Source organism: Fomitiporia mediterranea, assembly GCF_000271605.1.
Source record: "Fomitiporia mediterranea MF3/22 unplaced genomic scaffold FOMMEscaffold_3, whole genome shotgun sequence".
Lineage (NCBI taxonomy): Eukaryota > Fungi > Basidiomycota > Agaricomycetes > Hymenochaetales > Hymenochaetaceae > Fomitiporia > Fomitiporia mediterranea.
Window position 1 is genome coordinate 1,930,524 of NW_006760388.1, and position 16,240 is coordinate 1,946,763.

At 48.1% G+C, this 16,240-nt stretch overlaps 6 protein-coding genes across 6 annotated transcripts; 3 read left to right on the forward strand and 3 right to left on the reverse strand.

The window, feature by feature from the left end:
- Positions 1-82: 82 nt before the first annotated feature.
- FOMMEDRAFT_139108 (uncharacterized protein) lies at positions 83-1,972 on the reverse strand (the record flags this gene model as incomplete). Its single annotated transcript, XM_007263839.1, has 2 exons — positions 83-1,591; positions 1,663-1,972. 2 exons carry the CDS (start codon positions 1,967-1,969, stop codon positions 1,110-1,112), a joined length of 789 nt encoding a protein of 262 aa, XP_007263901.1. The 3' UTR covers positions 83-1,109.
- Positions 1,973-2,558: 586 nt separating this feature from the next.
- On the forward strand, positions 2,559-3,588 carry FOMMEDRAFT_166101 (uncharacterized protein; the record flags this gene model as incomplete). Its single annotated transcript, XM_007263840.1, has 2 exons — positions 2,559-2,789; positions 2,886-3,588. 2 exons carry the CDS (start codon positions 2,559-2,561, stop codon positions 3,039-3,041), a joined length of 387 nt encoding a protein of 128 aa, XP_007263902.1. The 3' UTR covers positions 3,042-3,588.
- A 671-nt stretch (positions 3,589-4,259) lies between these two features.
- On the forward strand, positions 4,260-8,286 carry FOMMEDRAFT_166102 (uncharacterized protein; the record flags this gene model as incomplete). Its single annotated transcript, XM_007263841.1, has 6 exons — positions 4,260-4,409; positions 4,482-6,155; positions 6,208-6,345; positions 6,399-6,641; positions 6,703-7,208; positions 7,265-8,286. The coding sequence occupies 6 exons, from the start codon at positions 4,260-4,262 to the stop codon at positions 8,217-8,219; spliced, it is 3,666 nt and encodes a 1,221-aa protein (XP_007263903.1). The 3' UTR covers positions 8,220-8,286.
- Positions 8,287-8,527: 241 nt separating this feature from the next.
- On the reverse strand, positions 8,528-9,646 carry FOMMEDRAFT_103971 (uncharacterized protein; the record flags this gene model as incomplete). Its single annotated transcript, XM_007263842.1, has 3 exons — positions 8,528-9,081; positions 9,130-9,246; positions 9,301-9,646. 3 exons carry the CDS (start codon positions 9,644-9,646, stop codon positions 8,528-8,530), a joined length of 1,017 nt encoding a protein of 338 aa, XP_007263904.1.
- A 176-nt stretch (positions 9,647-9,822) lies between these two features.
- FOMMEDRAFT_139110 (vitamin B6 biosynthesis protein) lies at positions 9,823-11,607 on the forward strand. Its single transcript, XM_007263843.1, has 12 exons — positions 9,823-10,014; positions 10,076-10,105; positions 10,162-10,197; positions 10,247-10,339; positions 10,407-10,496; positions 10,565-10,946; positions 11,004-11,042; positions 11,095-11,120; positions 11,172-11,213; positions 11,268-11,303; positions 11,357-11,397; positions 11,450-11,607. Exons 1-12 carry the CDS (start codon positions 9,871-9,873, stop codon positions 11,493-11,495), a joined length of 1,005 nt encoding a protein of 334 aa, XP_007263905.1. The 5' UTR covers positions 9,823-9,870; the 3' UTR covers positions 11,496-11,607.
- A 342-nt stretch (positions 11,608-11,949) lies between these two features.
- FOMMEDRAFT_139111 (Piwi-domain-containing protein) lies at positions 11,950-16,154 on the reverse strand. The gene is made up of 22 exons (XM_007263844.1): positions 16,045-16,154; positions 15,903-15,933; positions 15,710-15,845; positions 15,569-15,654; positions 15,415-15,513; positions 15,158-15,364; positions 14,856-15,090; positions 14,586-14,801; positions 14,394-14,522; positions 14,172-14,319; positions 14,114-14,119; positions 14,009-14,064; positions 13,810-13,959; positions 13,694-13,749; positions 13,554-13,639; positions 13,345-13,499; positions 13,143-13,284; positions 12,846-13,064; positions 12,735-12,792; positions 12,609-12,688; positions 12,542-12,549; positions 11,950-12,485 (listed from the first exon to the last, which is right to left on the reverse strand). The coding sequence occupies exons 1-22, from the start codon at positions 16,079-16,081 to the stop codon at positions 12,333-12,335; spliced, it is 2,493 nt and encodes an 830-aa protein (XP_007263906.1). The 5' UTR covers positions 16,082-16,154; the 3' UTR covers positions 11,950-12,332.
- Positions 16,155-16,240: the final 86 nt, after the last annotated feature.

Below are 16,240 nucleotides of genomic sequence, written 5' to 3' on the forward strand. Positions count from 1 at the left end.
TTTCGCCGAATCCTAATCTGAATCCGTCCTAAGTTCCTTCGACAAGAAAAGCACCACTGGCGCAATTGAATTTGATTTGAGGGGCGTCCGTATCCCCGGATGATTACATTGCAGTCTAGTCTAGTCAACGCATCAGACAGGCCAAGCAAGCCTGAAGCGGGATTGACAACGCCATGTCAATGGGGCCCGGCACCTTGTTACATACGAAATTGAAAACTAGCGTCTTCCCTGACGTCGTATATAGTAATGGTGATTGGACTTCGCAGTGCAACGTGCACGCATTATGAATGGCACACAATTATCGTGCAAAACGAAATGGAACTTTGAAAATTGGATCATGCAGAACGAAAATGGAAAATTAAGGAAGACGGCAGATCTAGAAGCGTCATGGATACGCGATATCTGAGAATCAAAACCAAGTACCCGAATACCACTCTCCGAATCCGAGGCTTCGCGCTAGCGCGGCTCAGGCGATGTCCTTGGGGTTCCCCATGTCCATACACGATCTCATCATGTGTCAGGCTTACATCGCCGCGCGCGTATTTGCTCCAGTCCTGTCGTGTGCCCATCTATCTGCGAGTACTTCGGATTCGGGCTCTGAAGCCAGCGTTGCATTTCTTCCGATGTGATCCACATTCCATGCGCCCGACTGACCTCGAGAACCATTAATAGTGCCGCAGTGGGAGGCCGGCGCAGGTTCTTCGTCCCTCTGCACGCGATGTTCCCAGCTCTCGACTTCGGCACATTCAACGGAGCATTGCAATACCCAGTTCCGCTGAGAAAGTCATGAAGCAGCATACGTCTGCCGAGCTAGCGTGGCACAGTCCGACGCGGACGCAGGCAGTTGCTGGCGATAAAGCGTGTTCCTATAAACCCAGCCTAGGTTTCTCCAGTTTAGGCGAGGCACTTCGCTTCGCATCGCAATCCGAGTTGCAGTTAGAAACCTCCCACAGTTCCTTCTCGGATATCATAATACATGTATCCTTAGAGAAACCCGGGCGTCCGCGTGCGAGTATCAATCTGCTTCATAGCATATGATAGGGCAGCGCTGGCTGCTTCACAATCACTCTTGTCGATTCAAATCACGACGATCCAATTTGAGGAAGGCACTAGATCCAACCTATCATTCCGTCGCGGGTGAAATGTCCAACCCGCGGGTCAAGAAAGGGCCCTCTGCTATTGAAGAAAACTGCGGGCTGCGCGGGCGAAATCATAGGCGCCGCATTCTCGCCGTGCGCGAGTCGTCTGCGCTTCTTAGAAATTGAAGGAAGCATATTGATTGTACCGGTTTCGCCTACGGAGGTAGTTGCGGTATCTAACGGCGGTGCAGGGCGTTTGCGCGGGTTTTGTTTGTGTTCTTTGGTATCGCACAAGTGGCGCCGGCTATGAGTGTATGGCGGAAAAGAAAGGTCCTCATCTTCATCGGGTAAGCAATCGAATTGCAAAAAGGCAGGTGGCGTGAAAGGAAGCGGACGCGGGGCAACAAGGGGCACATCGCAGACAGCCACAACATTACTAGACTCCTGAGTTGGAGTTGTACATGCGTCACGCAAGGAAACAGGGGACGCATCGGGCGTCTTTGTATCCGAATCTATTACCCGAAGAGAGAAATGAGCTTCCCTTCAATGCGTGTAGGGGACAAAGAAAATGAGCTAGACTCACGGATGAGGTCCGGAAGGGTGTCGAGTACGTCAAACGAATGAGGTGTGAGCTGGCCAGTAGATACGGGTGGTGTTAATGACGGCACGTCGAACCACAGTGAGGGCCATGCAAAAGCCTCTAGGGCTAGAGAAGGATCTGGCATGCTCAAATTCCAAGCACTGTTGTCCCCCGAAGGTGAAGGTGGAATAACAATTGGGCAGGCAGGGGAAGAGCCTTGTTCTTGAGGGTACTTGCGGTGGTTGAACCTTTGTCTATGTTGCTGGGACATGTTGTACGGATGTGGGTTGCGGAGAGCGGGACAGACCATGACTTTGAGGGAGGGGGCGATAGAGGTGGAATGGAGAGGGGCAGGGAGTATTTAAATGCATGGAGGGCCGACGGGGCTAATTTGCTGAGCTGAGAATCGCAGATTTGAGTGACGAGAATCAGGGAAAGGAGATGTGATCGGAAGTGCGGCGGCTAGTCTCTGCTGCGACTAACTCTGCCACAGAAAGAAGTCCACACACACACCTGAATCAAATACGCCCGACACCGCATGTCAGTGTCACACCTTCCCCATATTTGGCAGCCCTCCAACTTTGCTTAATGCCCATCTCTCCATTATACTCTCTTGTTGTCCTGCATACACCCCTAGCAGTCCGCACTAGCTTGTTGTAGGTAGAATATCCGCATGACAATGCCCTGGGTCCCTGTTATGTATTTTTATGCATGCAATATGTCCTCCCTTTCTGTGGAGACGAGAAATGAATGAACTGTATTGTGCTGTTTCCCTCCGGGAATATTCCAAGGTCGTCGATCCTTCCGCGCTTCGACGTTTCCAGTCGCCACATCCGAGCTTGACTCGCATCTTGTTCGTCTCCTTGCTTTTACTTTTATTGTATTCCTTGCACTCCCTCATGATCGCCCCTCTCTCCAAGGGGTTCGCGCTTATAGGCCCCTCGCATCGTTCTTGCGCCGCGTTGTCATCGCGTTTCTACTCCCAGTCAACACTGTCATCTGTCTCCAGTAATTCAACGCCCTACTTTATCCCACGTAACACACTCGGTTCCCTGCCTGTCTATTCAGATATCCGCAATGGCGGCACACGCTATCTTGTCCTCGTGAAAAATGTTCGCGGAAACATAAACGTAAGTATCACTATTGCAGCCATATCCTTTATTTGCGTGTCTCATCTTTTTCTCTTGTTCTAATTCCTCGTGTTTTATTCTATTGTTTACTACCAGTCACTGCGCGACGATTTGGCTTCTTCCCTCTTCCAGCCCGGCTCAGAGCAAGCGGCCCGACTCAAAGCGGAAGTCAAACGATCCGACACCCTTGTTGTAACCGGTGGGCGTTGGAAACATGATGTTATGGACTGGCTCCGACGCAAGGGTTTCTAGGGCCCGTAATCTGACACTCTCACCTTTATCATGCATTCGGGTTTGAATCCATTACAGTATGCGCATCTGTTATAATTCGCTACGCCAGTTTTTTCATCTCGGGCGGGCGAAAAGTGATTGTTTAATGCATGCGAAACAAATTTGTCCATCAATTTCGCACAGGCGATCAAGGGAGAAACGCCGCGTAATCGGACTGTTGTTGATTGCAAAGACCATTTTGCGCCGGACTTCACCTTAATGTGTGTTGTCAACCACTTACCTTTTGTTAACCGGTATTCCGCGACTAGTTTGCATCGTACAGTTGAAGGCGGACATTCTGAGACCTCCGGGCTCGGCGGCATCTGAATATAGAAACGAGTTTATGCGAATTGCTGTCGCAGCAATCGTGAAATGTAGGAGCAAAGTAACGACGGGACGGGCTCATCGGACCTCGGCATCTCTGATCTCTACATTTCACCTTTCCAACGTACCTGGATTCAACTTCACGCCATCTTTAGCTTTCTCACCTGGAATAATCTCCGAAAATTCACAAAGGAGAGACTCCGCTTGCCAGCATAGCATGAGATTTTCCACAGCGGAAGCAGAACTTACCCTTTTTGCTTCACAGGTAACATCGTCATCTTTAAATATCCCAGATTAGAAGTGTGCGACTCGGCGCACATTTCGGCGTACTGGCATATGTACAGGCACGTCGTCGGGGTCGCGACAAAAGAGGGATCGGGCATGTCTTTAGTTTGACTGATCATGGCTCATTCTGCGCTGGTTTGCGAACATTTAGCTTTTTCTCTCAGTCTGATTCTATTGCGCATTGGAGCTACAGAGTACATCTGTACGTGCCTAGACAGGAGCATTAGCGGCTTTATTTTGCTGGTACCTCACATCATTCGTTCATTCAGACCTTTGCTTCAGGAGTCAACAGACGAAACATATTAAGATGGTCAATGGTGTCTCCATTTGCTACCCCTTGACATCGGTTCAGAATTCATCTCTTCAGAATTACCATAAATCGCACATGCGAGCATATCTTGCCAAGTTGCTAACAGTGGGCCAGAAAATACAACGAATAATGTGCTCGACCTTTTACTAACCTAACCAACAAAAATAAATAATAAATAAAAGGCGTTCATTACATAACAAACGCGAGTCTCGTGACTTGCGTTCTGTCGCGTTGAACAAGAGCCTCGGTCATTTCCGAGCACGTTTGAACCTCACCCTCCAATGTCGTCGTCGTCTAAGGAGAACAATTGCTCTGTCATGTCTGTAGCACGGACGGCGGCAGACAGCGGCGACGTGTTCGGCGTGTCGGCGGCATCCGACGTGATGTTAAGCCCGCCTCCAGAAGAAGAATTAAGGTGCACGAGGAGACCTGTAAGCCACTGTTCATTGTTTGTTCGATTTCATCATTTCATTCGCCCGTCCACGTTATGGTGAAAATTGCAGACACACGAGCCAAGCTCCGCCTCACGGCCTTTAGCGCACTCCATGCGTCCCAACCAGCAGTCACCTACCGCGTACCAGACTTCAAAACGCAAACGAACGATTACTGGTGCGAGTGCTCGTGATTCGTCTAGTGCACAACAGAGCCAGCAAGAAGGCGTTAGCATCGTTCAGCATACACCTAATCCACGGGTACGCAAACAAGTACGTCATGCAGAGGCTTCGCCTATCGCGGCGCATATCACCAGCTCGTTTGCGTCGCTGGGCTCTCCATCCAGCCGAAGGAGTCCGCAAGTACAACCGGATGCACCAATGACACCGACTCGCAAAGGAAAGGGCCGCGGTCCGTCTACAGAACTTGGTCCACGGAGTCCTTACGCTTCAAATCCGAACGCTGATTACATTCCTCTTGAACGTTTGGTGATATCTCCTCAAGGTACTAACGTACGCCGTCGTTCTGTAACACCCATTCCACCGTACGAACCGCCAAAGGAAAGGTATACTCCACCACGTGAAATTGTTGTGTCTCCACCTGCGGGCGCGGAACGGAAGCCTGTACGACGCGAATCTGGGAAGAAGAAACGTGTTTCTGTCAAAACTGAGAAACCTCCGGTGCAACTGTGGATTAAGACGGAACCGCCTGAGATAGATTTAACAACACCAGCACCTCCTGCGTCTCCTAGCGAGGATCCTATTCTACTGGTCGGCCCTCCAGCGATCAAAGTTCAGCGTCCGTCACTTCCTCCGGGCGATGCGCATGACGTGAGTCTCGTTGATTTCGAAATGGATCTCGACCTGTCAGAGACCAGAGAACACGCTTCATCTCTTCTCAACCAACATACACTGGCGAATCCAGCTCGGTCCGGCTCGTCTATACCACCATTGTTTGACTTCAGCAATGTTAACGATGATGATCATATGGGCCTAGACAACGATGGAGGTGATATTAGTACTGATGTGGACTTCGGGACTGTGGTGGACGATGGCCTTTTCGCTAATGTCAATGATGATGGCTGGTCCGATTCTGATGGCGACAACAACGATGTGGAAGAAGGCACGTCAATTGGCGAGGGTGACTTCACAGGCAAATTCTTAGCTTTCAAGGCTCCACTGAAGGATCCGCCGACGGGTGAATCTGGCGATAGGATGGAAGAATGGGCGCGACCGATTAGTCCACATCCGAAAAAGCTGGCGATCACTGAGCCCAAGGAGGAAGACGAGGATGTAGATCTTGGCACAATCTCTGTACAGCCTGTTAGCGAGACTACTGGGTTGAATAAGTCTTCAGCTATTAGGATTGGTTCCGAGAGTGAGGATGAATACCAAGCAGACGAACGTCCTAGCTACAGTGACAGACAAGGCCGTCGGCTAACACTGAGCGAGATGGAGGCAATGAAATTTGGGCCGAGGCCTCCTACACCCAAGCTTGGTTCCTCTAGCAGAGGCGAAAGTAGCCATGTGATTGGAAGTGATGAAAGCGATGGGGAGAATGACGAGCTCATAGACGCCAACAAGAATACGTTTGGACGGCAGGAGAGCCATTCAGACCTAGCGAATCCTAAGCAAATGGATATTAATGATCAGAACACACTATTGGATAAATTTAACTTCTTGGATGTCAGTTCGGAACGATGTTCTAACAACGTACATGCGTCAAATGACTCGCACCGCCAACAGGTACGGCTACTTTCAGATTGCTTTCTGTTAGCTTGCTCATTCTTGTTCCCAGAGTGCTGTCGTAGAGGAGGCTGTCGTTTTGCCACCCCGGTCTGTGTCAGAGCATTCTTCAGGAGAGTCATCTCAGAGCACCTTGAATAACACCGAAGATGCGCGTTCTGTCTGTCAAGAACATGTTCAGGACTATGGGGTTGGCGTTATTGCTGCTTTAGATCCTGCGTTTATTATTGATGCACTTTTCAGCAGGAACCACGATGCCTCAACCTTGCAAAAGAAGCAACGCAAGAAGGATTAATGAAGGCTGATTCTATTTCGCATAGAGGCACACCCCCTCCAGATGGTGACCTGTCTGACTGCGACACTGAGGTTATCACAGATGAGGAGACAGGAGATGACTCTGGGGATGGCATTGTGGACCTGAGCGTTGTCAAAATTATGTCTGACGACCCTATGGCCGCCGCAAGAGCTGCTGCGATCTTGAAGATGGTGCGCATCTATCGTTCATTTCACATACACTCTCTGAGGCTGACGGAAATGAATCAAACAGCATGATTACGACATGGTAGCGCGGAAGCTCAGAAGACGAAGGACGACAGCAGGTGGCGTTTCGAAAACTTACAACACACCAAAGAATATGCAATTGTGGCGCAGGCGGACCGTTGCGGGCCTGTCCGCGGAGGACGCGCTTTCTGCTAATGTATCGTTACCTGAGCTTCTTGAGAGGGCTGAAGAAGAGTTGCGAAGCACTCCCGCAAGAAGCCGCTCTGGAAGCGTCGCCTTCAGTTCCGTTGGGAGCCCGCAAAAATCGCGCGATCGTGACTTCTTGTACGAAGATTCCGATACACCCGGAAGTCGGGAATGGACTAAGGAAGACTGGAAGTTGCTGGACAGCTGTTTCACAGATGAGCGGTATGATCTAGGCGAACAGCAGGGTCTTGAGCCTGGATGCCTCGCTGACGTTGATGATGTTCCTCTGGAAAGTGTCGTTGAGAGATTCGTGGAACTCATGGGCGGTGCTGAGACGGTAGATAGTCATGGTGAATATTGGACAAAGTAAGTAACAGAATCTTATCTCGTTTCAAGATTCTAATGATCCCGTGCTATGGCAGGGAGAAGCTCATGAGCCGTACATATGCATTGTGTAAGAAGCAACGTTCCGGCAATGTGGCACCTCCAACTCCTGACGTGTCTGCTCGTTTTTCAACACCATCGCGATTCTCTACTCTGAGCCCTTCGTCCAGCATGATTGTCCCAGACTTTACACCCTTGGCTGTTGAACGGACCCGACTTTTTTTTGATTGCGGTTCCGTGAGCAGGAAGGCACAGCTTCCTCCCCCTTCGTCAGAGTTCTTCTTCAGAGATTCTTCAGTCCCTGCAAGACATTCACGTCTGAGGGATCAAATGACCTCTGAGCGCATGTCTGAAACACCGAGATCTGGCCGTGCTCTAGGACTCTTTGGTTTCGCAACTCCGAAAGTGAACGAGCGTGAAGATAGCGATGATGAATCGGTTGCTCAAGAAGTAGAAACGTTGTTAACTCCAGTCACCGCATCAAGAATGCAGCACGCAAGGCCCGAATCAGCCGTCAAGCGTTCACTTAGCTACATCACATCGTGGCTTAAACCGGATATGTATAGATCAAAGTCTGAGGAACGTAAAGGATCGCAACTCCCTGGTCTACCTGTTCCCCCGTCTGACGTTTTGTCGAGACCGCGTGGACCGGTGGAAACACCTGTCCCCAAACCCGCATCGAGGGCTGTACCTCCAAAGGACATGGTGTCACTGGAACATGTCCCTCCGCCCCAACCATCTAGACTTCCACGGCGTTCGAAGCCACGCCGTCTTGTAGACCTGAACCACGTACCAACCCCACAACCTAAGGAGGGAGTAAAGAGGACCATTCCGCGCCGATCGAGCTCGTCAAGCGTTAAGGATCTTGTCAAGGAATTCGAGCAGAAGGAGAAGGGCAAAGTGCAGGCACTCCCACCACGCGTTGCGGAACTAAGAAGACAAGCCAGCGTTGGCTCGCTCAAAGCAAAAGGTAAACCAACATGGAGACCGTGATTTCTGTCTTGTTTATTCTTCTATTGTTCAGTATTGGTTTCTTATCACGCGTTGCTTGTGTAATGAGTTTTGGATGTTTACTATTTTTTTTTTCTATTTTTCTATTTTTGCTGTCCGTCATATGCTCTCGATGCAACACAATTGCTATAAGAATGTATATCATTAGACTATGTGAATGTCTTTTGTAAATCTTATTATGGACTATTATGGATTGCTTGCTTAGAATACAAATTATATGTTTTGGTTACTGAGACGGCAATGCTCATAATATGCATAATCACACCAAACAGTGGGACAAGTAACGAGTATCAGTCCAGAATTTTGCCAAACTTCCCTACACCTTCTCCATCCAATATGACTTCGTCACTGATCCCTTCAAGACGTTTGAGCTCTCGCCGAATATATTTCGTGAGGGCGTACATAAGTTCAGGGTATCGGACGTAGAGTTCGACGTCTTTCCCTACAAAATCGTACACGCCTGAACCGTCGTCAGTTTCTTCGAGTTTTCTAAGGCTGTCCTCGGGTCGGTCTTTCTGTAACTTCTCCTTGCCATATTCCCCAGAGATGTTAACGGCACGACGTACGCGTCCCGGATCGTCAATTCCATGTGCACCGCGTGCACCAAGGAAGTTACGCCATACGGCGGCTGCCATTTCTGCGTCGCCGTCGCCGCTCCTAGGGCCTGCGATGTTTTTTGCGAAAGGGGAGGAAAGGCCAAGCGCATAGTCTAGAGAGGCATTGAGTCCTGCCCATTGTTCTCGTAGAATTTTCATTTGGCGGGTGACAAGACGTTCGGGTGCCTTCTCTGAGAGGGTCTGCCGGATGCGTTCTTCAACATCTAGGAAGAAGTGGTCCACGAGGCCTATAGCAATATAAGCATGGCTTCATCTTGTCTGAAATCTCAACATACCTTGCACGAAGTTGTCTCCGAATGGTGGAGGTAAAGCTCGGAAACGGACGGTAAGGAGCCAGACATGTAGATTGGTCACGGTAAACCAAGTTTGGAACGTTGGTGGTAATCGACACTCTACATAAAATTCACTCAGTCAAAACGAAAGAACTTCTGTTTACTGCACCGTACCTTTGTGCCAAAATTCCCGCTCCTCGAGCTCTCTGACCGCACAAGCATTTTGGTAGTAGTGGTAAGAAGTCCGACCAGCGATTTGTCTAGGGTTTCCCATCCCTAGGTTTCCAATTACAGCTTTGAAAATGGACATAGCTCTTGGCGAACGACGAAGATATTGAGCTAGCCATGTCTCCTGCTTTGGCGGAGGTTTCTTGTACTCGTAGAATCTGTTTGCTAGGTTGGAGGACTGTGTTTCTTCTGAAGCAATTTTCTTGGAATACGCTCTTTTGCACGAAGCTACTAAGCCACGGCGTTGAAAACCCTGCGAAAGCAGCACGAACCGTCGAGTTGTGCTGAGCATTTTAAGGTTGAGTAGAAAAAAAACTATGACGAGGCTCAAAAGTTGAGACTTGAAATGATCAGCAGGGACGCGTCTTCCGATTCGGTCATTGCCGAGTCGCGTCTTTCGGACGATGGGCACCTTGCTGTTTAGCATACAGCCAGTCTTTTTCCTCTCACCCTTTCCTTCTGACTCACCTCTCCATCCCCTTCGTCCTTTCCTCCTCAGACTCAACAGCCACCAATATGAGCACTGGAAATACTCCTTCGCGGTCGGCGACGCCAGCCATACCTCCGACTGGAACCGCGAATGGGGCAGCACACGCTGTAGCACCAAGTCGCTCTGCCACGCGTGGTGAGGTTGGCAATAGCAGTCTTGGTACATTCGGAGTGAGCATCAATACTAAATCATCAAAGAGAAATTCATTGACAAATAATTTTTGTGCCAAAGGTCAAATCTGGGCTGGCGCAGATGCTTAAAGTAACTGATTCCCGTGGATTGCAGGCGAAACTCGCTCACAGGTGTTCTTGTTCTAGGGAGGTGTCATAATGGACGTGACCAATGCAGAACAAGTAAGGAGCTGGTATTGAACCAAACGACTATATCTCATGAACATGTCAGGCTCGTATAGCTGAAGAGGCTGGGGCATGTGCCGTCATGGCTCTCGAACGGGTTCCGGCGGACATCCGCAAGGAAGGCGGCGTAGCACGTATGGCAAGTCTATTCTTCTCAGTAGCTATTTTTATCAGTGCTGAGGTCATTCTTACATTCTCCTGAATAGAGTGACCCGAAAATGATTAAAGAGATTATCGATGCCGTAACTATACCTGTCATGGCGAAAGTACGCATAGGACACTTCGTTGAAGCGCAGGTTGGTTTTTTGGAGCTTGGCTTCCTGCGAGCTATAGCTTATTCGATATCATTTGCTCCGTCAAACAGATTATCCAGGCTGTCGGTGCCGACTATATTGACGAGTCAGAGGTTCTGACACCTGCGGACGAACAACATCACATAAACAAGCACACCTTTAAGGTGCCCTTTGTATGTGGAGCCAAGAACTTAGGCGAAGCTTTGCGTCGTATCTCCGAAGGTGCCGCTTTCATTCGCACCAAAGGTGAAGCTGGAACTGGTAATGTTGTTGAAGCCGTACGCCACCAAAGGGCAGTCATGGCGGATATCCGCAGAGCTAGCGCTATGAACGACGAGGAACTATATGCGTTCGCAAAAGAGTTAACGGCTCCTTTCCATTTACTCAAGGAGGTCGCACGTCTTAAGAGATTACCTGTTGTCAGCTTTGCCGCAGGTGGAATCGCAACGCCCGGTATGTGATTTAATCAAGTCGAGACGTGTACGAGATGCTGACACCCGATACGCTCAGCTGACGCCGCCCTTATGATGCAACTCGGTTGCGATGGTGGTAAGTAGCTCATTTCTTGCGAGTTCGATGCGATGTTCAATTTATTACTTAGTTTTTGTTGGTTCCGGTATTTTCAACGTGAGTATATGAAAGGAAGAAAGGTTGGATTGTTTATTAACGCAAGGATAGTCTGGAGATCCTGCTAAGCGTGCTCGCGCTATAGTCCAAGCGGTACGTTTTTTTATCTAATTGCTATTTGGTTTACTGACGACGCGGTTCTGCTAGGTGACTCATTACAATAACCCGAAAGTTCTTGCTGAGGTAAGTCCAGAGCAGACTGCTGAGAACGGTATGTAGCTCATTTGAGGCAAAAGGTATCGGAGGATCTGGGAGAAGCTATGGTCGGTTTGACTATGTGAGTAGTAGACATCAAGTTTCGTCAAACGCATCTGACAACCTCTGCGCAGCGACGACAACATCAAGGGTGGTCGACTCGCCACGCGTGGGTGGTAACCAATACAATACAATTAAGAATAGAAGTACTTCGATCCCAAACCAAGAAACACAAAGTAATAAGTACACGCACGATTGTAATGAACTGTAATGAATTGGATCACATTACGACACCTAAAGATATCGTAGCGTAACTGGCACCAATAAGCAACGCTAAGTTCTGCAAGGAGTTTGTATTGTGTATGTATGCATATAACAATGTTTCTTTATTCCTTGCTTTTAGCAAATAATGATACACGAGAAGCCTGATTTGTATGAAACTAGTCTTCTGAATAACCTAACTAGCCGTGCCAGAAGGTTAACGCCAGCTCTTACTCAAGGAGACTTACTTATTCCAGTCAGAGCTGAGGTTGTGACTGTCCATCGTGCAAACAACCCTTAACCTCATTCGAATTCCGGTCTGCAATTGGAGACGGAACAAGGTCTCTCTCGACAAATCAGAGCTAAGTTGAAGGGATGTATAATAACAATGCCCGTCGTCAGACAGATGGTTACAAAAAGCATCTGATGTTACATGATCGTTTTTCACTACTTTAAGACGAGGGGATAGAAGGATATAATACGAAACACGCCGGGTTACACTACTCATTCGATGCTTGGAACAACAGACTTATTAACAATGATAGAAGGGATAGTACGAACGCAGATACTGAAGCAGAAGTATGAAAGGCGCAACGTTAATGATACAAAGGAACTGCGGGCTTTGAAGAATTGCAATGTTTTCTCCATCCAATAGTGAAAATAAAGTGGATGTAAGGATAGTAACTTAAAGAATGTCATTTAAAGTATGGGCTTGTAGAACAGGCCGACTGTCGAGTCTCTGGATACGTGCGAGCTTCACATGAAGTACATCAGTACCTCCTGCGCCTTGTGCACGTTCTGGAAGCCCTTGATCCAAGGCGTGAGGTCGAACTCCCCGCCAGTTGACGAGGTGTCATCATCGAAACGAAGTGTTGGATCGAAGTGATAGTCCGCTCTCGCACAAGCAATCTGAAAAGGGAAGCTAAAGGTAAGTATATATGCTACCTTAGCATCAGTTGACTCACATCGGCATCTGCAGAAAGATCTTCCAGTTAGACTTTTTTACACTAAAGGAGTTGATCTGATACTTACAGTAACACGGTGCCGGGATTGAGACGGAGCGTGTAGCACGGGCATATGTGTAGCACAGGGAATAAGAGAAGTCCGCAAGCCTAGAAGAATTAGTGTGACGACTGCAACTGAACGGGGTCGACCTACATGTCCGCATTGAAGCCATTGTCGTCTCGTACGACAATATAATGGCTTGGACGAGATGCTAAGTATGTATTCGTCAACATATCTCCCTTGGGAGCGGGGACAACTCCTTACTTCCAAGGAGACCACCATGCGACTGGAGGTAAAAATCGAAAACGCCAGGGCTTGTAATTTCTTGATCGACAAACAAGCCAGCTGGTGCATTTCCACTCTTGTCTGCCGCCCGCGGTTCTTTCGGGATGAACCGAATATGGTGTCGCTTGCCAACAACGATGAATGTTAGTTTGGCGCGGTATGGCATCTTTTCTTTTGCATATATGCTGTCAATGATGCCTGGATGCAAAACAAAGGGTTGTGGTCAGCCTTTGATGTGTACACCTAGTCTGTGGATCCGAGGGTGACCAAACATACTCATGATCTGTTGAACCTCATTTTCGACAACCTTATGAATTTCTCCTTCCGACACTCCATCCCTATAGACGATAATGCGCTCTGGGAGTACCACAGTCGAATGTATGTGCTTCCTGTACCTATAGAACATTTGCAGCGCATACTATAGTACACGATACACTTTCAATGTGTAGACTGGAAGAAGAAAGAAAGACACAATTACAGCCATGAGGCTACCTAAGCCCTCGATAATCTCGGTTCGTGGACCTTGGACTGCACATCTGGAGATATACTTCGAGATACTTTCATCATACGATGAAACCAAAGCAGCAACTGAGGGACGTAACACCCCTGGTCCCGGATGAGTGACATCCAAACCTATAGTGATCATTAACTACCTGCAGTTGTATACCCACAAGAATACAACTTTACCAACGACCATAGTTCTGCCGTCCGATAACTGCCTAAACGACAGAGAATCAACGATAGAATTGACACCTCCAAGCTTTGCATTTATCCTTGACAAATCAGTGTAAGACAGAGCGTTTCCACAGTAAGCAAAGACTACTTGCTTCAAAACTAGGTTATTATGATACTGGTTGTTAGCCCTCATCAGTTTGTCGACACGCTTCGTACGATCAAGGATCAACAAGCCACATCTACATTTACAATTGACTCGTGAACTCACAACGCACTGTGTGACGACACCATGCATGATGTCCCCAAATTGTTTTACCGTTTTCTTCAACGGTGCAGCATTTTCAGGAAGTATGATGAGAAGCAAAGTTGGTGGCTTTCCTGTAGCCTTTACTGCTGCCATGCGGAACTCGTTCAGTGCCTGAGAAAGATAAATACCCTGTGCAGGCGACAAAGTTTAAGACGGATACCTCGCCGGCCTTATAGACGGAATCTTTCCTGATTGGCGGGTAGAAGTCTCGAAGCCCTTTCGCTTGCTTGAATGATATCATGTTGTTAAGTTTAAGGTGACTCACTCATCCCTGGTAAACACACGTCAGCTAGTTGAAATTTGTAGATTCTTTGGCTACCTACCAACGGCTGACATGGCATTTGCGAGTGCAGTCACGAATGTCTGTATTGCCGCTAACTCGATTCTCGCAAATGACATGACACCCCAATTTTCTACGTCCTTTGGTTCTGTCAACCGCCGGCCGACCATATTCCAAGAGCCTGAGTTCGGCTACGAGAAGAAAAATACAAATACAAATACAAGGATGAACGTCTAGGCTTCGCATATTTTACTGTGCTACTAACCGACAATTTCGAGCCTCCCCCGTACATCATCACAGGAGGATTCAAAAGTCGTCCAGAAATGGACATGGGCTGAGGCGACACCCTCAAACCTGCCTGCTGGGTAAAAGTTGAGCTGCCAAATTGCAGTTGCTAAAGGGTGATATTAAGCGTCAATCATACTTCTAATCTGTTTTAAAACAAGTGTCTGCAAACCTCCATTCCCCGCCGCAAGATCTCCAACCTTTCATTCGGCTTCTTCTTCGAAAAATTCATAATTTGCGCCATCAACTCCGGCGAGGTTTTCTTTCTGAAAAACTGGCCCTCCTTAATGTGACAAAGCTCAAAGGGAATGACTTCGTCTTTCCTTGTGACTACACCAGGCATCCGAGGGTATCTCAAATTGTAATGGTACTTGTTATTGAAGTATTCCTGAAATGTATTATTTGTCAGTACTTCGTGTAGCGATACAAACATTGTACAAACCATCACAGTCATCTGCTGTCCATTTGCAAGGTTGAATTCATACTCTCCTGCTTTCGCAACAATCGATCGGATCGTCCTAAGGCGCTTCGTGTGCTGGAGTAGTACCTGTAATCCTTTCAAAACACTTTTCATTCGTGGCCATGCCTCATTGTTTTCATCGCATCCATCCAGAGAGCGAGAGTCAGGAATACGGAGGTAAGCGCATATGAACGCAATGAGATCCCCACGTTGGTACCTTCAAAATAGTGAATTTGTGAACACTATCAGTAGTCGTCACGAATCCACTCAGAACATCTGCTCACATGACAGCAGTCGCCATGTCCATGTTCAATAGCAATCTGCCAAGAGTTGGCCGGACCGATCTAGGCAATGTGCTGTCAGTTGTACGAGAAATAATAGTAAAGAGTGTCTGGACAAACGCGAAGAAGCCCCGCCAAATCTCAAAACCTCCAAATGACTGATGACCGGAGCTGTCGAAGAACTTCTGCTTCGTATGGACTGGAATACGCCTAAAGATAATGCTTAGCTCAACCTGCGGTAAGTTATGCACTAAACTAACAGTGCGGCAGCTTGCTGCACGAGAACATTCAACGCCTGTAAAGGCGTCGTAATAATTGGCATTCCTGCCCCTTCTCCTTGCAGAATACGTGCTAAGTCGCTACAGTTGCCAGCATATGAGCCAAGAGGGACAGCACGGAATTTGCATTATTTACCTGGGCGTGATGTCTGCAACTTTTGTCAATTTTACATTGAAAATCTTGGACTGCGGATCAGAACGATCGCTCATATAGACTTTGAACTATCAAAAACAATAGTGAGAAAATCCCAGTCTCTCAGCACGACAAATTACACACCGTCATGGAGCCTTCGGGAAACAAAATTTGACGAAGAACATATAAGTTTTTCTTCCCGTCAAAAGCGCATGCCACCCGACTAAAGACGTTGGGGGCGGTATGGTTTTGAAGCCGGTGAATAATTTCTGTCGCTAGTCTGGACGGTATCTGAGTATCGTATTCTGATCATGGAGGAGTGGCAACTTGGGCTGACCTTGCATTATTTACTGCAGGGCTAAATACTAAAGAGTATGACTATAATTGGTGGTCGATTATGCGTGTTAGTGATGAATGCGCTCACCGACTAGATGAAAGAGCGATGAGCACGTTATAAAAGACACGTAGAGTAGACTCACCGTCATAATGAGAGAATGGATCTTTCGGAGGGGACATCACGACAAAGGCATTCACAAGCACTTCATAAGGGTGGCCTTGGGTGCAGAACCCTGGGCGACGCGCGAGTTGCAAGGGGGCCATTGGACTCGAGGAGGGGAAGAGATGAGATGAATGTGAGAGGAGAATGGGGAATATAAGCGCAGAGAATGCGCATAA